The 21,541-nt window shown below is 47.8% G+C and overlaps 1 protein-coding gene and 1 pseudogene across 1 annotated transcript; both read right to left on the bottom strand.

The window, feature by feature from the left end:
* Positions 1 to 207: 207 nt before the first annotated feature.
* Positions 208 to 3,397, bottom strand: SDR39U1 (short chain dehydrogenase/reductase family 39U member 1). The gene is made up of 6 exons (XM_070427217.1): positions 3,345 to 3,397; positions 2,931 to 3,037; positions 2,753 to 2,835; positions 2,284 to 2,405; positions 1,220 to 1,363; positions 208 to 940 (listed from the first exon to the last, which is right to left on the bottom strand). The coding sequence occupies exons 1-6, from the start codon at positions 3,358 to 3,360 to the stop codon at positions 528 to 530; spliced, it is 885 nt and encodes a 294-aa protein (XP_070283318.1). The 5' UTR covers positions 3,361 to 3,397; the 3' UTR covers positions 208 to 527.
* A 12,346-nt stretch (positions 3,398 to 15,743) lies between these two features.
* On the bottom strand, positions 15,744 to 17,770 carry LOC139007682 (Y-box-binding protein 1 pseudogene; annotated as a pseudogene).
* Between the last annotated feature and the right edge of the window lie 3,771 nt (positions 17,771 to 21,541).

Genomic DNA, 21,541 nt, shown 5'->3' on the forward strand with positions numbered 1-21,541 from the left:
CAGAACCCATTGGAAATGAGTCACTTATCTTATAGCCTCTACTTTATCATAATCTCATGCTCCCAGTTTAACTCTTTTGGCAATGGAGGAAACAAAAAGATGTTGCTCATTGTCACTTTCAAAACCCCACATAGAGGAGAGTCATCTAGGGTGACGTTTCTTGAAATACATTCAAGCACAACCTAGGCCAGAGAGACAAGCCAAAGCTAATGAGATAATTTATCTTTATTGCCTAAATTGTAGAGCATTCATTACACAGCAAAAGAGAAATGGGGCAGGAATGGGACACATAGGGAAACCAAACTTGGAAACTCTTACAAGGAGTTGAAGAGGTTAAGGTCCCAACTAGATGAAATTGCAACCTTGAAACCGTGGGCAGTCAGTTAAAGTGCAGCAACAGAATAATGAGAAGGAAAAAGGAAGAGGTTTTAGGTCTCAGGTAGAGGAGTACCTGACCTATTCACTGTCTCTCACTGGGAAGCCTCTATTGAGGGACAGGCCTTAGGCCCTACAATGAACCTCCCCAATTAGGCTATGATTTCCTTCAAGGCAGCCCCCAGCTCTGGGAAGGAATACTGGTAGCCAGTGGCCAGTGTCCGCCGTGGGATCACCTTCTGGCCCTCCAGCAGCATGATGGCGCGTTCTTGTCCAAAGACAGCTTGCACAACAGTGCTAGGGAGAGGGATGAAGGCCGGGCGGCCTAGGGCGGTGCCTAAGGCCTGTGCAAACTCAGCATTTGTAGTGGTAGAGGCTGGAGCCACTCCATTCAGGACGCCCTGCACGTGGCTTGCTTCAAGGGCATGGGCCAGGATTCCTGCCAGGTCCCTGATGTGAATCCAGGGGAAGAACTGTTGGCCAGAGCCGATGGGGCCCCCCAGGCCCAGGCGGAAGGGCAACAGCATGTGACCAATGGCACCGCCCCCACGGCCCAGCACAACCCCTAGAGTAGGCAAGAAGGATGGTACAGGGAGGCCCCTCAGCCTCCAGGCAGCCCACTGTTTCTCCCCATCTCCCTTTTCTCACTCTTTCCCCACGCAGGCTTAGCTCTGTCGTCGTCCAAGAGCATGGCTCTCTGGGACTTCCCATCCGCCCATCTGCAAGCGGGCCCGAAGCAGTGGCATCCTCACTCAGGAAGCTCAGCTCCCCTTACTCCCCAACCCCCCCCCAGCCCAGAGAAGACATTGCAACCCTGCCTGACACGCAGGCCCCTTGTTCTCACCAGAGCGTACCACCACCTGGCGTGTAGAATCTCCAGGAAGTCTGGCTGCAGCTTCCCACTTGGTTACGAGGTTGGAGAAAAAGTCAAAATCCCCTCCTGGGCTGTCCTCATCATACTCAGCCGTCAGGCTGGGCTGGTAGTAAGCTGCCGGTAGAACAGCGCTTGTTTGCCCTGGCTGTCCTGGGTCCTGCCTGGCCTTTTGCCATAAAGGTCCCCCCTTGGCCTTTGGATGTCCCCATGGGACAGAGCCGTAAGTATTTTTCCCTTGAGCTTCTTCATTAGCTGACCTGTTACTGCCTGGATTAACTTACCTTTAGCTGCACAGTGAAGCTGAGAGGCTGCTAGAGTGTAGTGGTTAAGAATAAAGACACGGGCGCCAGGCTGAGTTTTAACCTCAGCCCCATTTATCAACTCTGACTTCAGGCAAATTACATAACCTCTCTGTGCAGAATATCTGCATCTTTAAAATGGAATAATAGGCCCTAGCCAGTTTAGCTCATTGGACAGAGTGTTGGTCGGCCTGTGGACTAAGGGGTCCCAGGTTCGATTCCGGACAAGGGCACATGCCCAGGTTGCGGGCTCAATCCCCAGTAGGGGGTGTGCAGGAGGCAGTGGATCAATTATTCTCTCATTGATGTTTCTATCTCTCTCTCTCTGAAATCAATAAAAATATATTTTAAAAAAATAATAAAATGGAATAATAGTACCTACCCCATAGAGTTCTTTTGAGGATTAAATGCTGTAATATGTGTAAAACATTCAGTGGCTGGTGTATATGTTAACACTATTTGCCATTATTTTGGTCCTAAAGGTGAAATACAAGAATCAGAAATGCTGCTCCTAAAGATCTGTGCTGTGAGAAGCAAGGGACGTGGTACAACTCCACTCTCTTTCTGAGGGTCTATTTCTCGGCGAAAGTCCACAAAGGTCAGGAGAAACGTGCATGGAACAAGGGCCCAGGAAGAAGACCTCTGGGCATGGATGGCTAGAAGGGCCTGAGCTACCCCCTCACTGTGTACTCTCTTCCTCTGGCTAATGAAAGGGGTTGGTGATTTGGGGCATACCTACACCTGTGACTAGGATCCAGGCTTGGGGGGGTTGTGGGGCCTTGGTGATGGCTCTAGCCAGCAGGTCGGTGGTCTCCAAGCGGCTGCTGAGAACCTCTTTTTTGAAAGCTTCATTCCACCTGCAGGAGAAACAAGGGAAATAAGCCACTGAATGCATACATGCACATCTCCCTTCCCCTCTCTTTCCCTGAGGCTCGTCCGTGCCCATTTCTAAGTAAAACCCTGCATTGTGGCTTAGAGAAATTGTCCGTCTCTCCTATAGAGGGAAAAGGCACATCCCTTTTGGGCATCCTGAGTTGTAAGTGAGGACTAAAGCCGACTGGCCGAGTGGGTAGAAGCGAGGGTGGGTTTGGGGGAGTGGGGCGGGATGAGCGATCCATTCATTCTTCACATCTCAGAGGGTCTGAGTCGTCCCTCTCCACCTCCTGCTCTGAAGGGCCGGTCTTAGGGCCCAGCACGGACTGACCTTCGCAGAGGGTTGAGGATGTTCTCTCCAGCCAGGTTGACGGCGGCATCGCAGCGGGGCAGCCCCGACGTGGCGAGCTCATCCTGTCAGAGAGAGCAAAGCGCACAGTGCCCGCCTAGCCCAGCGCCGCCAAAGGGCCACCCTCCTCCCCGCCCCAGCCTCCCGAGGGCGGACATACCCACGTGATCCGACCCGGGCCGCGCTGTCGGGAGACGAGTGTCACTTCGTGACCTCTGGCTTTCAGCAGTTGGCTTAGGGCTGTCCCAATGAAGCCTGTCCCGCCACCTGATCAGAAAATACGAGGTGTTTGTTCTCCAGGGGGTGCCTTCCGTTCCCGCATGTGGCCCCCTCTTCTGGCGCCAGGCCATTTGCCCCCCGCCTCCTCCCCTCTTCCTCGGCCCCGTCTCCGCGATACACAGGTGACCCCGGTCACAGGGGTTAGGGAGATTCGGCTTCTCCGGTTAGGAGGCCAAGGCCAGGTTGCCGGGGCACGAGACAGTGCCCTCCCTCGGGGTCCACCTAGCTCCCCAACTCCGGCTCAATCTTCTTTCCATAAACCCGCCCCCCACGTTCCCTCTTTGCCCTCCCTCACCCACGAGCACCCGCATAGCAACCAGGACCTAACGCGCCTGCGCAACATCTAGAAGCTGGGGGGTGGGGGGGAGGAGGAGGGAGGACACGCGCATGCGTCCTTTGGGAGGGGCGCTCCCAATGGGGAGTGGGCAGGTCGGGATCGAGACTGGGCGTGGCCCTGCCCCGTGACCCGGAAGAATTCCTAGCAAAGGCGGTACTACACGCAGTTCACTGCGAGGCGTGGCCCGGACTGAGTGTGTGTGGTTGTGTGGGGCAGGCGTGGGCGGGGTGGGGGAGTCGAGGGAGGGGTTGGAAGGGTAGCGGCGGGGTTGGCCCTGGGGCCGGGAAAGAAGGGGAGGAGGCGGGAAGACGCGCTGGAGCTAAAACGCGAAGCTGCTCAAGCCCCAGCTTCTGGAGGTACATTCAGTTTGGTGGGCCATTACTCCGAAAGAATCCACCCACTTTTACAGTGGACATCTTTTTACGCGGCCTTTTATGTTTCCTTTGTTCCAGCCCCTTCCTATCGGCGTTTAAGCATCCTAAAGTTTCCCCCGTCTTTAAAGAGCCCTTCTGCAGCCCCCTTTGTCCTCTGCTAACGTCCTCCGTCTTCGCCTTCATTGCCAGACGTTCCCCATGAGCCGTGTCCGTTTTCTCCTTCCCAGTTCACTGCCGCCCGGCTCTGACTCCATCGCCCATCGCCTCTCTCGCCAAGACTGCCAGTTTCTCATGTGTCACTAAAAGGAATGCCTCGTTTCCCAGTCATTTTTCTTGGTTTCCGTATCACTGGACACTCGCTGGCTCCTCCCTCCCTTTGTGCAATGTTCATCGCTTGGTCTGAGTGAAAGTCACACTCTCCTCTGGGGTTGTCTCCTCGCTCTTTTCAGTCTCAGTTGCTTGTTTCGCCTCCTCTAAGGTTTTAAAATGTTGGTATTCCTCCAAGCTAGGTCCCAGGACCTTTCTCTTCCCACTGTGCACTTTCCCCCAAGCATCTACGTGGGTGAATTCAATTCCCAGTGTTTCAAAGACGTGCCAGATGTTCTATGCAAGTGAATCTCTCCTCTGAGTTCCTGTTTCCTATAAAAACTCCCCACGAGACATCTGTTCTTGATCGTCTGAAACCCTGTTGATTTCACTTACTAAATATTGCCCATCTATTTCTCTCTTTGCCACCACCACTCTCCTTCAAGTTATTATCTAAACCTTTGTCTAAATTTCTGCAATAGTTCCCTAATAGGTTTCCCTGCCTCTGCTTGTTTCTCCTTTCCAAACTAGTCCATACATTGCAAGCTGAATTATCGTTTAAGAACATGTGGGAGGAACACTAAGATGGCATATATATCCTAAAAAACAAAACAAAAAAAACTTCAATTGCAAAGTTCCTGGATATGCTGAATAAAGTTTAACATGTCCCCATTTAAATAGCTTGCTGAGCTAACTAGAAAATAAAGGAAATCCTCAGAGACCCAAAACAAAGTGTGCCTTGGTACTGAGGCTGCTTTGTGGTTGTCAGTTTCAGTAACTCAGAGGCTTGGGTGACAGGAGATGATGATTGGGAACAAAGCAAGATCAGGACTGAGACCCCTGCATAAAGTTCTTGGTGGGCTGTGTCCTCAGGGAAAGAGTTAACTTAAAAAGCCCACTTAGTATAAAAGAACATGATCAGGAAACTTGTGTCTGTAGGCCTGGCTCTTGGGCAGGATTGGTTGTAGAAATATTAGTCTTTTCTCAGACTCATAGATAGTAGGCAGACTAGCTCTGGTGTTGGTGGTGGAGGTATTGTGGGGGTGGGGTTTGAGGTGGGGGTATTGAGCAAAAGAGGAAAAAACAACTCATGGACTGGACAAGGGATAAATGGTAATGGAAAAAATTAAATTTAAAAAAATTAGTCTTTTTTGAGAAGTTGTAACTATTGTCCTGCCCTCATTCTGTTTTGGAGTTTGAACTCATTAGTACCTGCTTGGTCTAGGAAGCCCTAAGCCAAGAACAGGTTTCACAGGTTCTTAATAGATAAAATCCTGCCAAGCACGAGCACACAATACAGAATTACAAAACAAAGGGAAAGAAACCACTCTGAGGAAGAGTCAGCAGAAACAACACACAGCGGAGTTAGACGAAAAAGGATTTCAGATATTAGAATATCTAAAATGTTTGAAGGAGGAGACATTAAAAACATGTGAAAGAGACAAGATGCTATAAAAAAATTTCCAGCAGAATTGATAAAGAACCAATTTAAATTCCTAAAAAATTAAAAACATAATGATTGAAATGTAAAAAACCATTGAATGAGTTTAAGCAGCAGGAAATAGATTTATCATTGGTTAAGGGAAAATGAATTAGATATGAAAAAATTACACATAATGCAGCATAGAGAGACAAAGAGGTAGAAAATATGAAAAAAGTAAGATACAAGATAAAGTGAGAGATTCTGACTTTTTTTTTTTTTTTTTTTTTGGCATTCCAGAAGAGAGGAGACAGAGAAAGGGATAGAGAAAATCTTTGAAGAGATAATAGCTGATTAAATACCCAAAGTAATGAAAAATATGAATACTCAGATTCAGTAAACAAAATAAATTTCTAGCTGGATAAATAAAAAAATTCATGCCTAGTCGTCCTTAATAATAAAAGCATAATGTGCTAATTAGACTGGATGTCCTTATGGTCATCCTTCCATCCTTCCAAATGAAGCCAGGGCTGTGAAGGAAGCCTGGGTGCCTGCCAGCAGAGGGAGGGAAGCCCGGGTCCCGGGTGCCAGAGGGAAGCCGGTGCTGGCACCCAGGGGAAGGAAGGCCTACTCTTGCACGAATTTCGTGCATCAGGCCTCTCGTCTATCCTATATAATAAAGAGGGAATATGCAAATTGACCGTCACTCTACCACAAAGATGGCACCCACAGTGGAGGGGGGTGTTTCCATAACACAAGATGGCTGCACCCACAACGCAGGCCGAGTTCCCGTAACGAGCCTTAACGAGCAATCAGCAGGGACCTGAGGCTGTGCTCCCCCTAACCCCTGCCCCCCCACCATGGGTTTGACAGGGGACCTCAAGGTGCGCCCCCTGCCCCAGTGCTGGGCCAGGGGACCTCAGGCTGCACCCCCCACCCCAACGCTGGGCCAGGGGACCTGACACTGTGACCGCACCCAGCGGGGCTTGACAAGGGTGGAACCGTTCGGGTCTGGATCTAGCCCAGTGGGGGTGGGGCCGGCCGGGTCTGGGTCTCGTGCAATTTTGAGGCACATGTGAGTGGGCAGGGACTTGACTCTGGGTCCTGTGGTGTGCCCCAGACTCTGACAGGAGGAAGATTAGTACATTTTACTAATTTTCTTTCATCTCTGACACTTCTATTATAGAGAAAGGGCAAATAGCAATATTAAAATATTTCCTCTAATTCCCTTTTAATGTGCATGGATTTCATGCATCAGGCCACTAGTCTACACTAATAAAAGAGAAACATGGTAATTAGCGTACGACCGCTACCCTTCCCATTGGCTAATCAGCGAGATATGCAAATTAATCCCCAGCCAAGATGGCGGCTAATTTGCATATCTCAGCTCCAAGCCACAGACTGAGGCTTTAGGCTTGGGCCGGGCGAGGAGCCAGCCAGCGATCTTCCACAGCGGCGGAGGCGGCAGCGGGGAGCTGGGGGTGCCACGGCCCAAGCCTAAAACCTCGGCTTGAGACTTTAGGCTTGGGCCGGGGAGGAGCCAGCTAGCGATCAGTTGTGGCGGGGAGCTGGGGGTGCCCCGGCCCAGGCCTAATGCCTCGGCCAGAGGCTTTAGGCTTGGGCCGGGGAGGAGCCATCTAGTGATCCTTGATGGTGGTGGCGGCTGGAACCGGGGCGCAGCCAGCCAGCAATCCTTGATGGCCACCGTGGCCTGGAGCTGTGGGTGCCCTGGCCCAGGGCTAATGACTCGCCAGAGGCGTTAGGCCTGGGCAGGGGCCAAACCAGCAATTGGTGTGAACTACAGAGGAAACACCTTTTCTGACTGCTGATTGGTTAAGCTCCCTGTATGCCACTGGTAATATTCTTAGTAACTTGGGTAATAAGAGTCCAAAAAGTGATCTAGGGTTTTTTTTACCACACTCCTGGAGAAAAAAATGAAGGTTTGCTGCTGGAGGGTTAAGAAATGTCATATCCTGTCCTAGCCAGTTTGGCTCAGTGGATAATGCCTCGGCCTGCCCAACGCAGATTCTGGGTTCAATTCTGACCAAGGGCATGTACCTAGGTTGCAGGTTCCTCCCTGGCTCCGGCCCAGGTCAGGGCTCATGCAGGAGGCAACCAATCAAAGTGTTCCTCTCACTTTGATGTTTCTCTCTGTCTTTCCCTTTCTCTTCCACATTCTCTAAAAATCAATGGAAACATATCCCCAGGTGAGGATAAAGAAAGAAAGAAATGTCATATCCTATGAAAGACACTTCTTGAAAATGCCTAAAGAAAGTTGTCATTTTTTCATGGTAAAGGGACTGGAGTTCATGTTGATGAAAACACCTTGGTGACTGCGGTGACTGGCAGTGGCTGCAACAGTGCGGTGATGGGGCTGGTGCCTTCCCCTGATCAGCCCAGTCGACTCCCACAAAGGGAGGCCAGACTGTGGCTTAGGCCCGCTCCCCAAGGGGAGCAGGGAGCAGGTAGTAGGACATCCCCTAGGGCTCCCAGTATGTGATAGGGGGCAAGCTGGGCTGAGGGAACCCCCTCCCCAGTGCACAAATTTTTGTGCACCAGGCCCCTAGTATATATATATATAAAAGGCTAATATGCTAAGTGTCCCTCTGCTGGTCTGACCAGTCGCTATGATGCACACTGACCACCAGGGGGCGGACGCTCAATGCAGGAGCTGCCATGATGTGCACTGGCCATTTACAGAGAAATGGCAGCGCGGACCTGGCGCCGACAAAGGAACACTTGGCTTCCTGCAAGTGGGACACAGGCTCTGCCACCACCCTGGAGCAACAGCCCACAAAATCACAGCCAACACTGCCACGGTGCAAAATGTGACCCCCAGCCCAGCCCAGAAAAGATCACTGTGGGTGCTGGGTAATGATGTCACGTAGCAACGCCCAGCTTCCTCTCCCTAGCGACAGGCCATCCTAATATATAAAAACCCAGGGTCCGTAATGACCAAAGGCTCGACCGACTGGAAGTCAGCCACGGCATCCCGGCATTGACTGCTGCAGCTGCAGTTACAGTGACCCAGCACTGACTGCTGAGGGGGCTGCGGATCAGGCCTGGAGTGAGGCCCGAAGAGAGAGGCAGGGTCTGATCCGCAGCCTCTGTGGCAGCTGTTGATCAGCCGTTGCCTCTCTCTTTCTCTCCGGGCTTCGCCAGCAGTAGTGCCTCTGTTTATCTCCGGGCCTCTGCGGGGGCTGCTGATCAGCCCCGGAGATAGGCCCTGAGATGCTGACTGGCATAGAAACTGACCAATCAAAACCAAATCTGGGGTGAAGTGCGAGGAGCCAATGGCTGCCTAGGAGGTGGAGCTTTTGATGCTGACTGGCATAGAAACCAACCAATCAGAACCAAATCTGGGTGAACTGTGAAGGCTGAACCTAAGGTGGGGGCTGACGAGGGGTTTTAAGGGCAACAGCTGTTTGATGTAAGGTGTAGGAAAGTGGTTCAATTTTTTAATGACTGGTTTGGCAGTATAGTGTATATGGCTGGCTATCAGTCCAGATATAGGGATTATGTATTTTTGTCTGCCAAGAGCATCTCCTTCTGCTGAAAAAGGCTCCCCCGCCCCCACCCATTTAAGCAATCCTATCCTATATAATCTATCTATACTAATAAAAGGGAAATATGCTAATTAGACTGGATTGACCTGCCATCTTCTGGACATCCAACTTCCTTCTGGACAAAGCCATGGTGGTGCGGGCCGAGGCAGAGAGGGCAGTTGGGGGCGAGATCAGGTCGGCAGGGGAGGGTAGTTAGGGGTGATCAGGCTGCCAGGGAAGAGCAGTTAGGGGCGAGATCAGGCCGGCAGTTGAGGGCAGTTAGGGGCAATCAGGCAGGCAGACAGGCAGAGGGGTTAGGGGCAATCAGGCAGGCAGACAGGTGAGCGGTTAGGAGCCAGAGGTCCCAGATTTCGAGAGGGATGTTCGACTGCCGGCAGTCGGACATCTCCCAAGGGGTCCCTGATTGGAGAGTGTGCAGGCTGGGCTGAGGGAACCCCCTCCCCCTGTGCACGAATTTTGTGCACTGGGCCACTAGTGTGTGTGTGTGTGTGTGTGTGTGTGTGTATGTATGTATCTATCTATCTATCTATCTATCTATCTATCTATCTATCTATCTATATAGCTAATATGCTAAGTGTCCTTCTGGGTAATGATGTCATGTAGCAACATCCAGCTTCCTCTTCCTAGTGACAACTAGCCTCCTTGCAGTTTCTTCAGCCCAGGAACACGACTTGCTTTATAGCCAGGTGGAAACATTTCACACTTTAATCAAATGTCTGTGAAGTGTTTTCCCATGCCTCATCTCATTTGATCTTCACAGAAATCCTGGAGTAGGTAGATAGGAGACTCGAAATCCTATTTCCTTTTCATTAGCTGGAAAACAAGATTTAGAAAGCTTAGAAACTTGACTCAACTGAAAAGAAGTAAGAAATGGTGGACCTTGAAAAATGACTTCAGGTTTTCTCATTGCACAGAATATAGTCAAACATTGCTGCAGTTAAATATTTTACCCTTTGTTCTCCCTGAGTGATCTACAATAATAATCTGCTTCCTGTTGATATTTACTGCTGTGTTGCTGACAAGAGAAGTTGGGGTGCTTCACTGGGCTGGAAAAAGTTCAGCTAAATCAGAAAGCAGGTATAATTAATCAAGTTTATTTTATACTACTATATATAAAAGGCTAAGTTAATTCATGCATGCGCGATACATAAAAAGCTCTCACTGGCGCCAATTGCACGTGTGTATTTCCATTTGTCATTGTTGATCATGAATTTGGTTGACACTTCTATTATAGAGAAAGGGCAAATAGCAATATTAAAATATTTCTTCTAATTAATTTTCTTTCAATGTGCATGAATTTGTGCATCAGGCCACTAGTTTCATAATAAAAAATATATATATAGTAGATTTAAAATTTATAGTTGTATCTCAGACATGCATAAATATAACTTTATTTTTTATAATTGAACATAAGGTACTCATGAACATTTCTCCTTAGTAGTGGAATAAACTTAAATTCACCCAACCCAAGTAACATTGTAATTTCTGGTTTAAAAATTCTCAGTTAACTCAGTTTCTCTGAGTATATTCTTAGTCTTTTAGAGTGCTATATCCTTCTTCCCCTTTCCTTTTCTGAGCTAGTTACCTGGGTGTAGGAGGCCCTGTGGTCCAGGCACTGTGGTCTAGTCCTCAATGCCTTCTCAGAAGAATCTCATCTCACTGGGCCTTTATATGTTGCCTGCTGACATCTAAGGCACAGCTGGTTAAGTCAGGTGTTTGGGCATGTTTTGATACCAATACCCATACTTCTGGGTATCATACCTTCTGCTTTTGATGCTCATGTTCCTTGCCTTGATCTCAGCATTCCAGAGTTTCTTCTAGAGCACTGAGGAACACTTGGCTTGTCTTCTGGTTAATAGCATGGAATGTATGGGCCTTGGTTAGTCTCCCCTCAGGCTCATCTCTTGAGTAACTGCCACAGGCATGAGGGCTCAGGCACCTTGCTACAGTCTGACACTATTAGTTATATATTGCTGCTAACAAATCTAGAAGCAGCTTAGCTAGGTAGTTATGACTCATGGTTTCTCATGAGGTTATGGTCAAGATAGCAGTTAGAGCTGCAATGATCTGAAGACTTGGAAGATTCTTTTCTAAGACAGCTCACTCAAATGGCTGTTGACAGGGGGTCATGTTTCTTGCTGGTTGTTGGTAGAAAATCTCAATTTCTTGCCACATGGACCTCTTCATAGGGCTGCTTGATGTCCTTATGACATGGCAGCTGGCTTCCCTGGAGTGAGTGATCTAAGAAAGTAAGAATGAGGAGGAAGCCTCAATGCCCTTAATAGCCAACCTAGTCTTAGAAGTTACATACAGTCATGCTGGGGCTGACCAGCAGACCCTGAGCAACGGATGAATAGATTACTCACACACATGTTTCTGTGAAAGAGAGGCTAAGGGGCTGTTTCGCTTTAGGAACAAAGCAGCCTTGATTGCCTGCCTCCTTAGGCTTTTATTGTAACAACAGGTTGAACTATAATTAACCTCTAGATACAATCAGCAGGGTAAGTATCCTTGAGAAAGCACATGCTTCTACAAGGTTGGGTTTGAAGACTAAACATAGAGATTCCAGTAAAACACCTGGGGTCTCGGACTTGTTTGGGAATGTCAAGGTAGGGGCTGCTGCCTTCAGCAAGGTCCCCCCAGAGGCCCCTGAACTTTTGGAGAATTCTCCTTACAGGCTTTTCAACCAAGCCCAGTGCTTCCCCACACAGTCACCATTACTATACTCTGTTACAAGTGAGTCACTAAATCCATCAGGAGGGGAATTTGGCTCTAACTCAAATTTTTTTTTTTTATTCCTCACCTGATGATATTTTTTCCTTTGATTTCTAGAGACAGTGGAAGGGAGGGATATAGGAAGAGAGGGGAGAGAGAGAGAGAGAGAGAGAGAGAGAGAGAGAGAGAGAGAGAGAGAGAGGAAGAGAAAGAGAAAGAGAGAGAGGAAAACACCTCATGAGAGAGACACAGCAGCTGGTTGCCTCCTGTAGTAGGGGCGGAGCTGGGGAACTTGCAATGGAGGTATGTGCCCTTGCCTGGAAATTGAACCTGGGACCCAGTGGTCCACAGGTTGATGCTCTAACCACTGAGCAACTGGCCAAGACAGGCTCTAACTTTTGAAGAGAGGAGTGTCAAATAAAAAACACCACGAACTCTGTGGTGGCAATTAGGGCTTCTCTGAGAGGCTTATAATCTCTAGGCCAGGGGTGGGCAACCCCTGGCACGCGTGCCAAACATGGCACACCAGTAACTTTTGCTGGCACGTGAAACCCTCTCTTTCTTTTTTTTTAAAAAAATATATTTTATTTTTTTTACAGAGAGGAAGGGAGAGGGATAGAGAGAAACATTGATGAGAGAGAAACATCGATCAGCTGCCTCCTGCACACTCCCTACTGGGGATGTGCCTGCCACCAAGGTACATGCCCCCGACCGGAATCGAACCTGGGACCCTTGAGTCCTCAGGCCAACGCTCTGTCCACTGAGCCAAACCATTTAGGGCGAAACCCTCTCTTATAATCTTCCATTTACAATTTCTTAATATCGACTTTTTTATTTTTCAGATAAATTCAGTGTTGGTGCATCTTAGATAAATAAATAATTTTACATAACAAGTTATCTTAAAGACCATAGACATGGATTGATGAGAGAGGGGAAGAGCAATTTCTATGCCTCTGCCTTAACTCTCCCTGCCTTCCTAGATCTGACCAGTGTTTTGGTTTCATCCACATACGCTTGTGAATCTTTGTTCTCAGTGATGAATTTTGTTAAGTCTCATAATAGGAGTAGCCTGATGGATGAAAGTTGTAGCTTGTGCATATCTCTGAAGGTCACGAAATATAAACCTGATGTAAAATCTCTGTCATCAGTGATGCAGCAGCAAAAGTCCCACTGATAATATCAAACGGAATCATAAAGTTTTCTGTCAGACTATCAGTGTACATGTATACATTAAAAAATAAATGTATTTTTCATCATCATATACTGTGTTTTTGTCGCTCGAATGAATTTTATTATTTCTTCAAGGTTTTTCACATACATACACCTTAAGAGATATCAAGTAGGTGTAACATGTTCTCAAAAAATTAGGGTTGGCACACAGAAGAATTTTGAGTCAGAGATTTTGCTGGTTTTGGCACGCACTCACAAAAGGGTTGCCCACCCCTGCTCTAGTGTCTAGGAGATCCATCTGCCACCAGAACTACAATTCCCAGCATTCCTCATGCTCCCTGCACTCTGGGCTTCTGCTTCCGGTCCTGGGCCTGCCATCAGAACTACTATTCCCCAAATTGCTGGTGCTCCCTGCTCTGGGAGTGACCGAGGGAGCCATGTCCCCCCAAGCTGCCGGCTCTCCCACTTCTCTTCGCCCAGCGCCTGTGTATGCAAATTAACCCACCATCTTTGTCGGGTTAATTTGCATATTCACTCCTGATTGGCTGGTGAGTATAGCGAAGGGATGGTCAATTTACATGTTTCTCTTTTATTATATAGGATTGATATCTTTCTCCTCTAGCACCTTCCTACTCCCAGATTCCCACTCCCCACTCCACCCCTTGGTAAGCACGTCTGTTGATTTGAGTTGCTGCCCTATTATGTTGCAAAGATATGACATGCAGAACAGCAGTGGCAATTGGGGCTACAGTTGGTGAAGCTTATGGTAGTTCATTGTTATCTGCCTTGGTAGATCTTGCTTTCCAGGGCACCATCCCCTGCATGCTTTACATCTTTGAGGGTGCCACTAAACTAAGCCATTTCACCTATGATGTTACACTGTTCCTGAGTTTCCACTTTGGCTAGAAGTAGGGAGGCAGCTACACAGGTTTTCCTACCAAAATGGACCTTACTTCATAAATCAGAGACTCATATGAGAGTCTTTCAGCATCTAAATACTGTATGTACATTCCAAGTATGCACTTAAGAGTCAAGGAATTGATCACAGGCTGAGCATCAAGGACCCAAATGACCCACTCTTGGATGGATATAGGTGAGAACTCCATTTATCAGTTGGCATCTGCTAAGTCCTAACTCTAACAGATGGGCCATGATTGCATTTTGGATCCCCAAGCATTAGTATCAACTTAGATCCTGTATACAAGAGCCCTCAAAGGTGCTGGATATTTTGTGGGTCCCTTTGGAAAAGGGCTAGAAAAATATTTCCTGAAGGTCAGATCAAGTGTAGTGGGAGGCCCTGATGTGAACAGTTCTCTCAGATGCAAACGGGCAGTGAAAGACTAGAGAATTTGTTTATAAAATACTAAACAAAGAAGGAAAGACACAAGGCAGTTCTCTGAAGCTGTAAGCTGAACTTTGATTAGTGTCACCTCACATTCCCTGGCATGGGAGTGTGTTCCCATTCCATCACCATTCCCTCTGTGTGATGGAATGGTGGGAGTGAGTTGTTACTGAGTGATCAAAAAATATTGCTCTGGCTCCTACAATAGCTCTAGACCCCCCATGATCACCTAGGACAGTGGTTCTCAACATTCTGGCCCTTTAAATACAGTTCCTCATGTTGTGACCCAAACATAAAATTATTTTCATTGCTACTTCATAACTGTAATGTTGCTACTGTTATTAATCGTAATATAAATATCTGATATGCAGGATGGTCTTAGGCGACCCCTGTGAAAGGGTCGTTCGACTGCCAAAGGGGTTGCGACCCACAGGTTGAGAACCGCTGACCTAGGACCAGATGTCTCCCTCTTGAGGGGTTTGCCTTAAAAAAGTAGCCCTTCATGCCTCCCATGTAGAAGTAAATCCCAACAGTAGCCTTTCTGGGCCTGTTACCACTCCCGCACCGAAAGCTGCTTTAGTACAGGCTTAAGAATCTAAGCCTCAGTGATGTGACTTTTTCCTTGAAGAGGAAGAGTTGAGGAGCCTGCTGTGTATAGAATGACATGCGGCTTTAGAACTTTCAACCAAAGATATAGGAGAGAGAAGAGGCCAAAGGACTCCATGGAAGGTTCTTTGAAGGACGGCATAGGCTGGAAAAGGCCCTCCCCCTCCAGATCCACTCTTCATCCTGCTCTGTGGCCCACCTTCTGGGCTGCTTCAACCCCCCCCCCCCACCCCACCCCCCTTCTGGTTTTCAGTGGGGATTGGCCAAAGGAACACTGGCAGGAGCTGGGGGTGGGGGTGGGGGGGGGAGGGTTGGGGGAGGGGAGGGTGGCAGGAAAAGAGTGGATGGTGGAATTTATTCACATACTCTCTGTGCCAGACCACTGGCTGGCTGTGGGTCCTTCCTCTACCATGGCCTACAGCTCTTGTTCTGCAGTCACAGCTAGAGCTAGTAGAGGCTAGTAGAACCCCTTTTCTGGGTTCTAGTAACCACTCCTTCTCCAGGCCGTTTCATGCCGGAGAGACTATGGTGGCTTCTCACTCTTGCATCACTATTCCCTATTGGTTTCCTGTAACTCTGCCCCCTTTGCAAACAGATCCTCCACTGAACTTGTCTCCTATGTGATTATGCCATCGGTCACTGCTGGGACCTGACAGACAGACTCTTTGAGGATAAAAGCCTAAAACACAGGTTGATATGATTGCTTCAGAGTCCAGAAGTGGGGCAATGGAAAACTTACAGTTGGTCGTGATGCACTTTTCAGGCCCAGCAGGCCCAGCAAAGATAAGCTCAATGTGGGAGTTGAAAATCAGAGAAGATTTTATTTATTTATTTATTTATTTATTTATTTATTTTTATTTAAGACCTTTATTAACAGGTGCTTGCAGTTTGTTGACTTTTTTGAAAAAATCAAGCTGTAAACTTTTATTACAAATTAAAAATGAGGTTCTTAAAAATCTCAACTTGACCAGATATGAAACAATTTAAACGCCTTTAAAGTTGTATTGAGAAAAACCAGGCTTTTTTTTTTTTTTTTTTCTTAAAAAACACGTTTGTCATTACCAAAAAGAGACATCTTTAGATAAAAATAATAAAAACCCCATGCTGCATAGATAATGCAGATAGTTCTAGTTATATGGTCAACGGGCAAAAAGCAAGCACTTAAGGTCTTCAGCTCCAATCTTTTGTTCATTTCTTATTGCTGGAATTTCATATTTCTTCTTGTTGGATGACTAAACCGGATGATGGTAAAGATGGTAAGCCGGCATTTTTCACTCAGCCCCGCCCTGCTCAGCCTCGGGAGCGGACGAATTCTCAGCTGGTGGATCGGCTGCTTTTGTCTCTTTGCCATCTTGTGGTTTAGGGTTTTCTGGGCGTCTGCGTCGGTAGTTGAAGTTGCGGCGGTACCGACGTTGAGGTGGCTGCTGACCTTGGGTCTCATCTCCTTGATTTTCCTTATCTTCTTCATTGCCGTCCTCTCTAGGCTGTCTTTGGCGAGGAGGGCCCCTGCGGAATCGTGGTCTGTAGCCCCGATACATAGTCTGTCTCACTGGTCTGCCTTGTTCTCCTGCATCCTGGTTGTCAGCACCCTCCATCACTTCTCCCTGTACAGGAGGGTTGGGACACTGTGGTCGACGCCCATAGGGTCTCCGCGTGTGGTAAGGCGGGAACTGTCGCCAGCGATAGGGCCGGCGCTGTTGGGCCTGGCCTTCGGGAGCACTCTCTGATCCCTCATTCTTCTCCCCACTCTCACTATTCGGGTAATTCTGCTGGTAATTGCGTGGAGGACCCCTGCAACGTGGATAGCGTCTATAATGGTTACGGTCTGCTGCATATTTACTGCCTTGTACTGGAACTCCACCAGGGCCTGTAACATTTGCTGCCTCCGCACCCATTTCTCCTTCAACAACATCAAACTCCACAGTCTCTCCATCTCCTACACTGCGAAGGTACTTCCTGGGGTTATTCTTCTTTATGGCAGTCTGGTGTACAAATACATCTTCCTTGGTGTCATTCCGGTTGATGAAACCATATTCGTTTCTTACATTGAACCATTTTACTGTTCCCCAAACCTTCGTTGCAATGACCTTCTTGTCGCAGATGTGAGGCTGCCCGGGCCGCTGCTCCCTGCGCCGCTGCCCGTGGTGCCGGGCTTGGTGTCAGCAGCGCTGAGGATGGGGTGGGGGGGTGGGGGTGATGAATGAGCAACTTCAGAGGATGAGAAAGGCTAAGAAGATAATCAAGATTACAAAAGAACTTTCTGAGGAGATAACAGGAAGGCTGCAAGCTGACTGATCACACACAGTCTCTGGAACAGAAGAAAAACAGTGGGAAGAGTATTCCAGAAAGAGACAACAGTAGTAGCAAGTGCCTAAGACCTAAATGGTCTTGACATGTTCACAACACAGACATAAGGCCCCTATAGAAGTAGTATAATGTACCAGGAGTGTTACAAGGTAAGTTGGGCAGATAGGACGTACAGGAAGGGCCTTGGAGAGTATGGTAAGAAATTATTAGATTTTATTCTATATTCAGTGGAAAGCCACTGGATAGTTTTAAATAGGAGAGTGACTTAATATGACTGCATGGTCAGAGTCTTTGATAAGACCAAGTCAAGAGGTAGAGTCTTTGTTAACATTATACACTGAGGTTTTTTATTTTTGTTGTTAAGAGAGTCAGACGATGTTCAGTTTTAAAAAGACATTCCACAATGGAGAGTGACATCTCAAATTCAGTATGTCCATGATTGTGATGTCTCCCCAGCAATCCTCCCTCTTTCAGAAATGGTCATTATAGGCTTCTAGTTTTCAGAACAAAACCATGAATGCTTCCTTGATGCATCGAATTTGTCAGCAAAGCCTGAGCCCATTTCTCACCTTCTTCATTGCCCAAGGTTGCCTAGGTGGTAGGGTGGCTAAGTGGGGATTTGAACCCCCGCCTGTCTGGCTCTGAAGCCTGGGTTTTGTTCATGACACCCTTCATGGGGCTAAAGTAATTTTTCCCCGTATGGGGCATTTGGGGGGGCGGGGCAGGGGTGGCTGGCGGCTGCTGGGTTTCGGCCTCGCTGCTCATGGTTGCGGTGATGGTGACTGGGGCTGGCTGTGGCAGCTGCGGCTCCTCCCGGGGTGTGATGGTAACTAGGCCGGAGGCTCCTCCCGGGGTGTGATGATAACTAGGCCTGCGGTGGCGGTGGGGCTGCTCAGGGCTCTCTGGGGTCCGCTCTCCACTCCCGCTACTGATCGAACTCAAAAATCAGAGAAGATTTTAATCAGGAAAAGCATAATGACAACTAACAAAGATCTTAGCTTCCTGACTACCCATGCCCAGTGATGCAACTATTGATGAGGAAACCAACCCAAAGTAATGCAGCCAACTCCTCTTCTGGGAGCCATGATGTCTGATAGCCCTCAGGCCATGTTGCAAAACCAAAACCAAAAAACTTCAAACACTTCAACTATCCAAATAAGTTGAAAGTACTGAAAGGTTGAGTAAGGACAGAAGCCTTTCATCATTTAATAAAAAACATGGACTCAGTAAATAGTGGTCTTAACCACAAATCACGTAATCTGGGCAGAGATCTGTCAGCTTCTACTTAATCTCTCTCTGGCATGGGGCACTGATGTGGGGCGTGCAGTCATGAGATATTTTACAGTGAGAAGAGGAAATGTCCAGGGTCTTCCCAGGAAAAACAAGCCCCCATACTGACAGAGATCCCTCCCCTTTTGTTACATGCACAGCACTGCGTCTTGGCATGCAGTCAGTACTCAGACAATGTGTTTTGACTTGAGCAGTGTTAGCTTCTTTCTCTTTCCCTTAGCTTAGGCTGAATCAGGGCATTGGGCCCTGGGTGGCAGGCCAAGGCAGTGTCTAATTTGGGGTTCCCTTACAGTTGCTACTGTGAGTGGTTCCCTCAGCTCTGAGTCTAGGGTCGTGGGTCTCTCCTGTACTTTCTGTCCTGGGGATCTGGCTTCTCTGTGCTCTGGTTTCATAGGCTTCTGGGAAGGTCTTTCTGGTTTATACGCTCTCCATTTTTTTTCTATGCATACATAAAACATACATTTACAAAACTGAGATTCTGCTATAGAGAGATTTTTATATTGCTTTAAAAAAGCATTACAGGATGGTGGCATAAGTAAACGCCACTACTTGCCGTCTCTCACAACCACATCAAAATTACAACTAAAATACACAACAACCATCATTCAGAACTGCCTGAAATCTGGGTAAGTGGAAGTGCTACAACTAGAGATGTAAAGAAGAAAGCACATAGAAACTGGTAGAAGGGGCCAAGACACGGAACAGGCTGGTTTGACATCCACGTGTTTTTAACTAGGAGGAATATCCCAGCAGTGGAGGTGCCCCGTGAGGAGCAAGTGGTCCCAGCCCCACACCAGACCCTCAGCCAAAGGTTCCAGAGCTGGGAAGAGAAGTCCCCGTAACCAGTGGGGATTGTGGCTGAGTGACACAGAGGTTGCTGGAGACCCAGGCAGTTCCTCTTAAAGGCTGGGCACAAGGACTTACTTGGACTCTATCCCTCTAGGCTCCAGTGCATTTGGGAAGGAACTGAATTGTTTGAGATCAGGGAAAGAGCTCAGGGTGGCTTTCTCCAAGACTGTGGTGCTCGCAGGCATCATTATTTCTGTGCTGGAATATCCCCCTTTGCAGAACTGACTGGCAGCCATATCTCAGTTTCCATGAGTTTGGCTCACAATGTTCACTCCACCTTGGTGATTCTTTGAGACCCGCCCCATCCAATTTTCAGCCCCAGCCATGCTGTTTGCAATGGCTTTTCCATATGAATGGCCTCTCCTGGCTCAGACTTCATACTTTCCTAAAACCTCTTAAACAAGTAGCAACTGGCTTCAGTGTGCCCCATACCTATCAATAAGAGGCCCAAGATCCGGCACTAGCACCAGCCTGCCTTGCTTCACAGCTTGGTCTCTCCTGGGCACTTCCAAGCTCAATACAAGCAGCAGCCATCTGCAGATTACTCAGTAGCTCCTGCCTGGGGACCCCAGGCAGTAGCTGACTTTGCATCTCCTGGGTGCCTCAGAGCCAGTACACCTGGTGGACAGCTTCAGACCATACCAGATTACAACTCTTCACATCCATAAGTGACACATTCAAGGGACAGACTCAGTGAGCACCAAAGTCCCACTAAAGAAGATCATGCTCCATTGGGGTGTCTCCTGCACAGCAGCTCTTCCACTGTAGTTGGAGTTCCACTGTAGGTCCTCATAGCCAATTGGCCTAGACATAAACTCCTTCCAGTGACACCAACAGCATCAAGGTTCAACTACAATATGACTGCACACAGCCCACACAGGGGCGCACCTAGAGTGCCCATTTTAGGTGACTGGGGAAGCTAAGCCACTGGGCCTTATAGGACACCTACTACACAAGGCCACTCTACCAATTCCAGGAGACATAGCAGCTCTACCTAATACACAGAAACAAACACAGGGAAGCAGCCAGAATGCAGAGACAAAGAAACATGTCACAAATGAAAGAACAGAGGAAATATCAAAAAATTGAAGTGAAATGGGAACAAGCAAACTACTAGATACAGAATTTAAAACAATGGTTATAAGGTTGCTCAAGGATTTTTTTAAATATATTTTTTTGATTTCAGAGAGGAAGGGAGAGGGAGAGAGACAGAAACATCAATGATGAGAGAGAATCATTGATCAGCTGCCTTCTGCACCCCGCCCCCCACTAGGGACCGAATCTGCAACCCAGGCATGTACCCTTGACCAAAATCAAACCCAGGACCCTTCAGTCCACAAGCGATGCTCTATTCACTGAGCCAAACCGGTGAGGGCTCAAGGATCTTAATGAGAGCTTCAAAGGACTAAAAAAGAGCCTCAAGGGACTTAGGGAGACTTTCAAGGATCTTAGGGAGTCTTTCTTTCTTTCTTTCTTTCTTTCTTTCTTTCTTTTTTTCTTGGATTTTTTTCTCTCTTCATCGATTAAGGTATTACATATGTGTCCTTACTGCCCCATTGCCCCCCCCCCCCATCCCCCACTCATGCCCTCACCCCATGATGTCTGTGTCCATGGGTTAGGCTTATAAGGATCTTAGGGAGACTTTCAAAGACATGAAAAAGAACTAGTCAGAAATTAAGCATACACTAACTGAAATAAAGAATAACTTAGCCCTAGAGGGTTTGGCTCAGTGGATAGAGTGTTGGCCTGAGGACTGAAGTATCTCAGGTTCTATTCCAGTCAAGGTCATGTACCTCAGTTGCAGGCTCCTCCTTGGCCTGGTCCCTTGTCGAAGCTCATGCAGGAGGCAACCAATAGATGTGTTTCTCTCACATTAATATTTCTCTCTGTCTTTTTCTCTCTCTTTCACTCTCTCTAAAAATCAATGGAAAAATATCTTCAGGTGAGGATAAAAAAAAGAATAATTTACAGGGATTCAACAGTAGAGTAGAGGATTCCAAGAATCAAATCAATGATTTGGAGTATGAGGAAGCAAAAACACCCAAGCAGAAGAGCAAAAAGATAAAAAAACTAGCCCTAGCCAGTTTGGCTCAGTGGATAGAGTGTTGGCCTGAGGAATAAAGGGTCCCAGGTTTGATTCTGGTCAAGGGTACATACCCAGGTTGTGGGCTCCATCTCCAGTAGGGGGCATGCAGGAGGCAGCTGATCAA

Source organism: Myotis yumanensis, unplaced genomic scaffold (assembly GCF_028538775.1).
Source record: "Myotis yumanensis isolate MYYU_CA2020_CCGP unplaced genomic scaffold, mMyoYum1.0.hap1 SCAF_1, whole genome shotgun sequence".
Lineage (NCBI taxonomy): Eukaryota > Metazoa > Chordata > Mammalia > Chiroptera > Vespertilionidae > Myotis > Myotis yumanensis.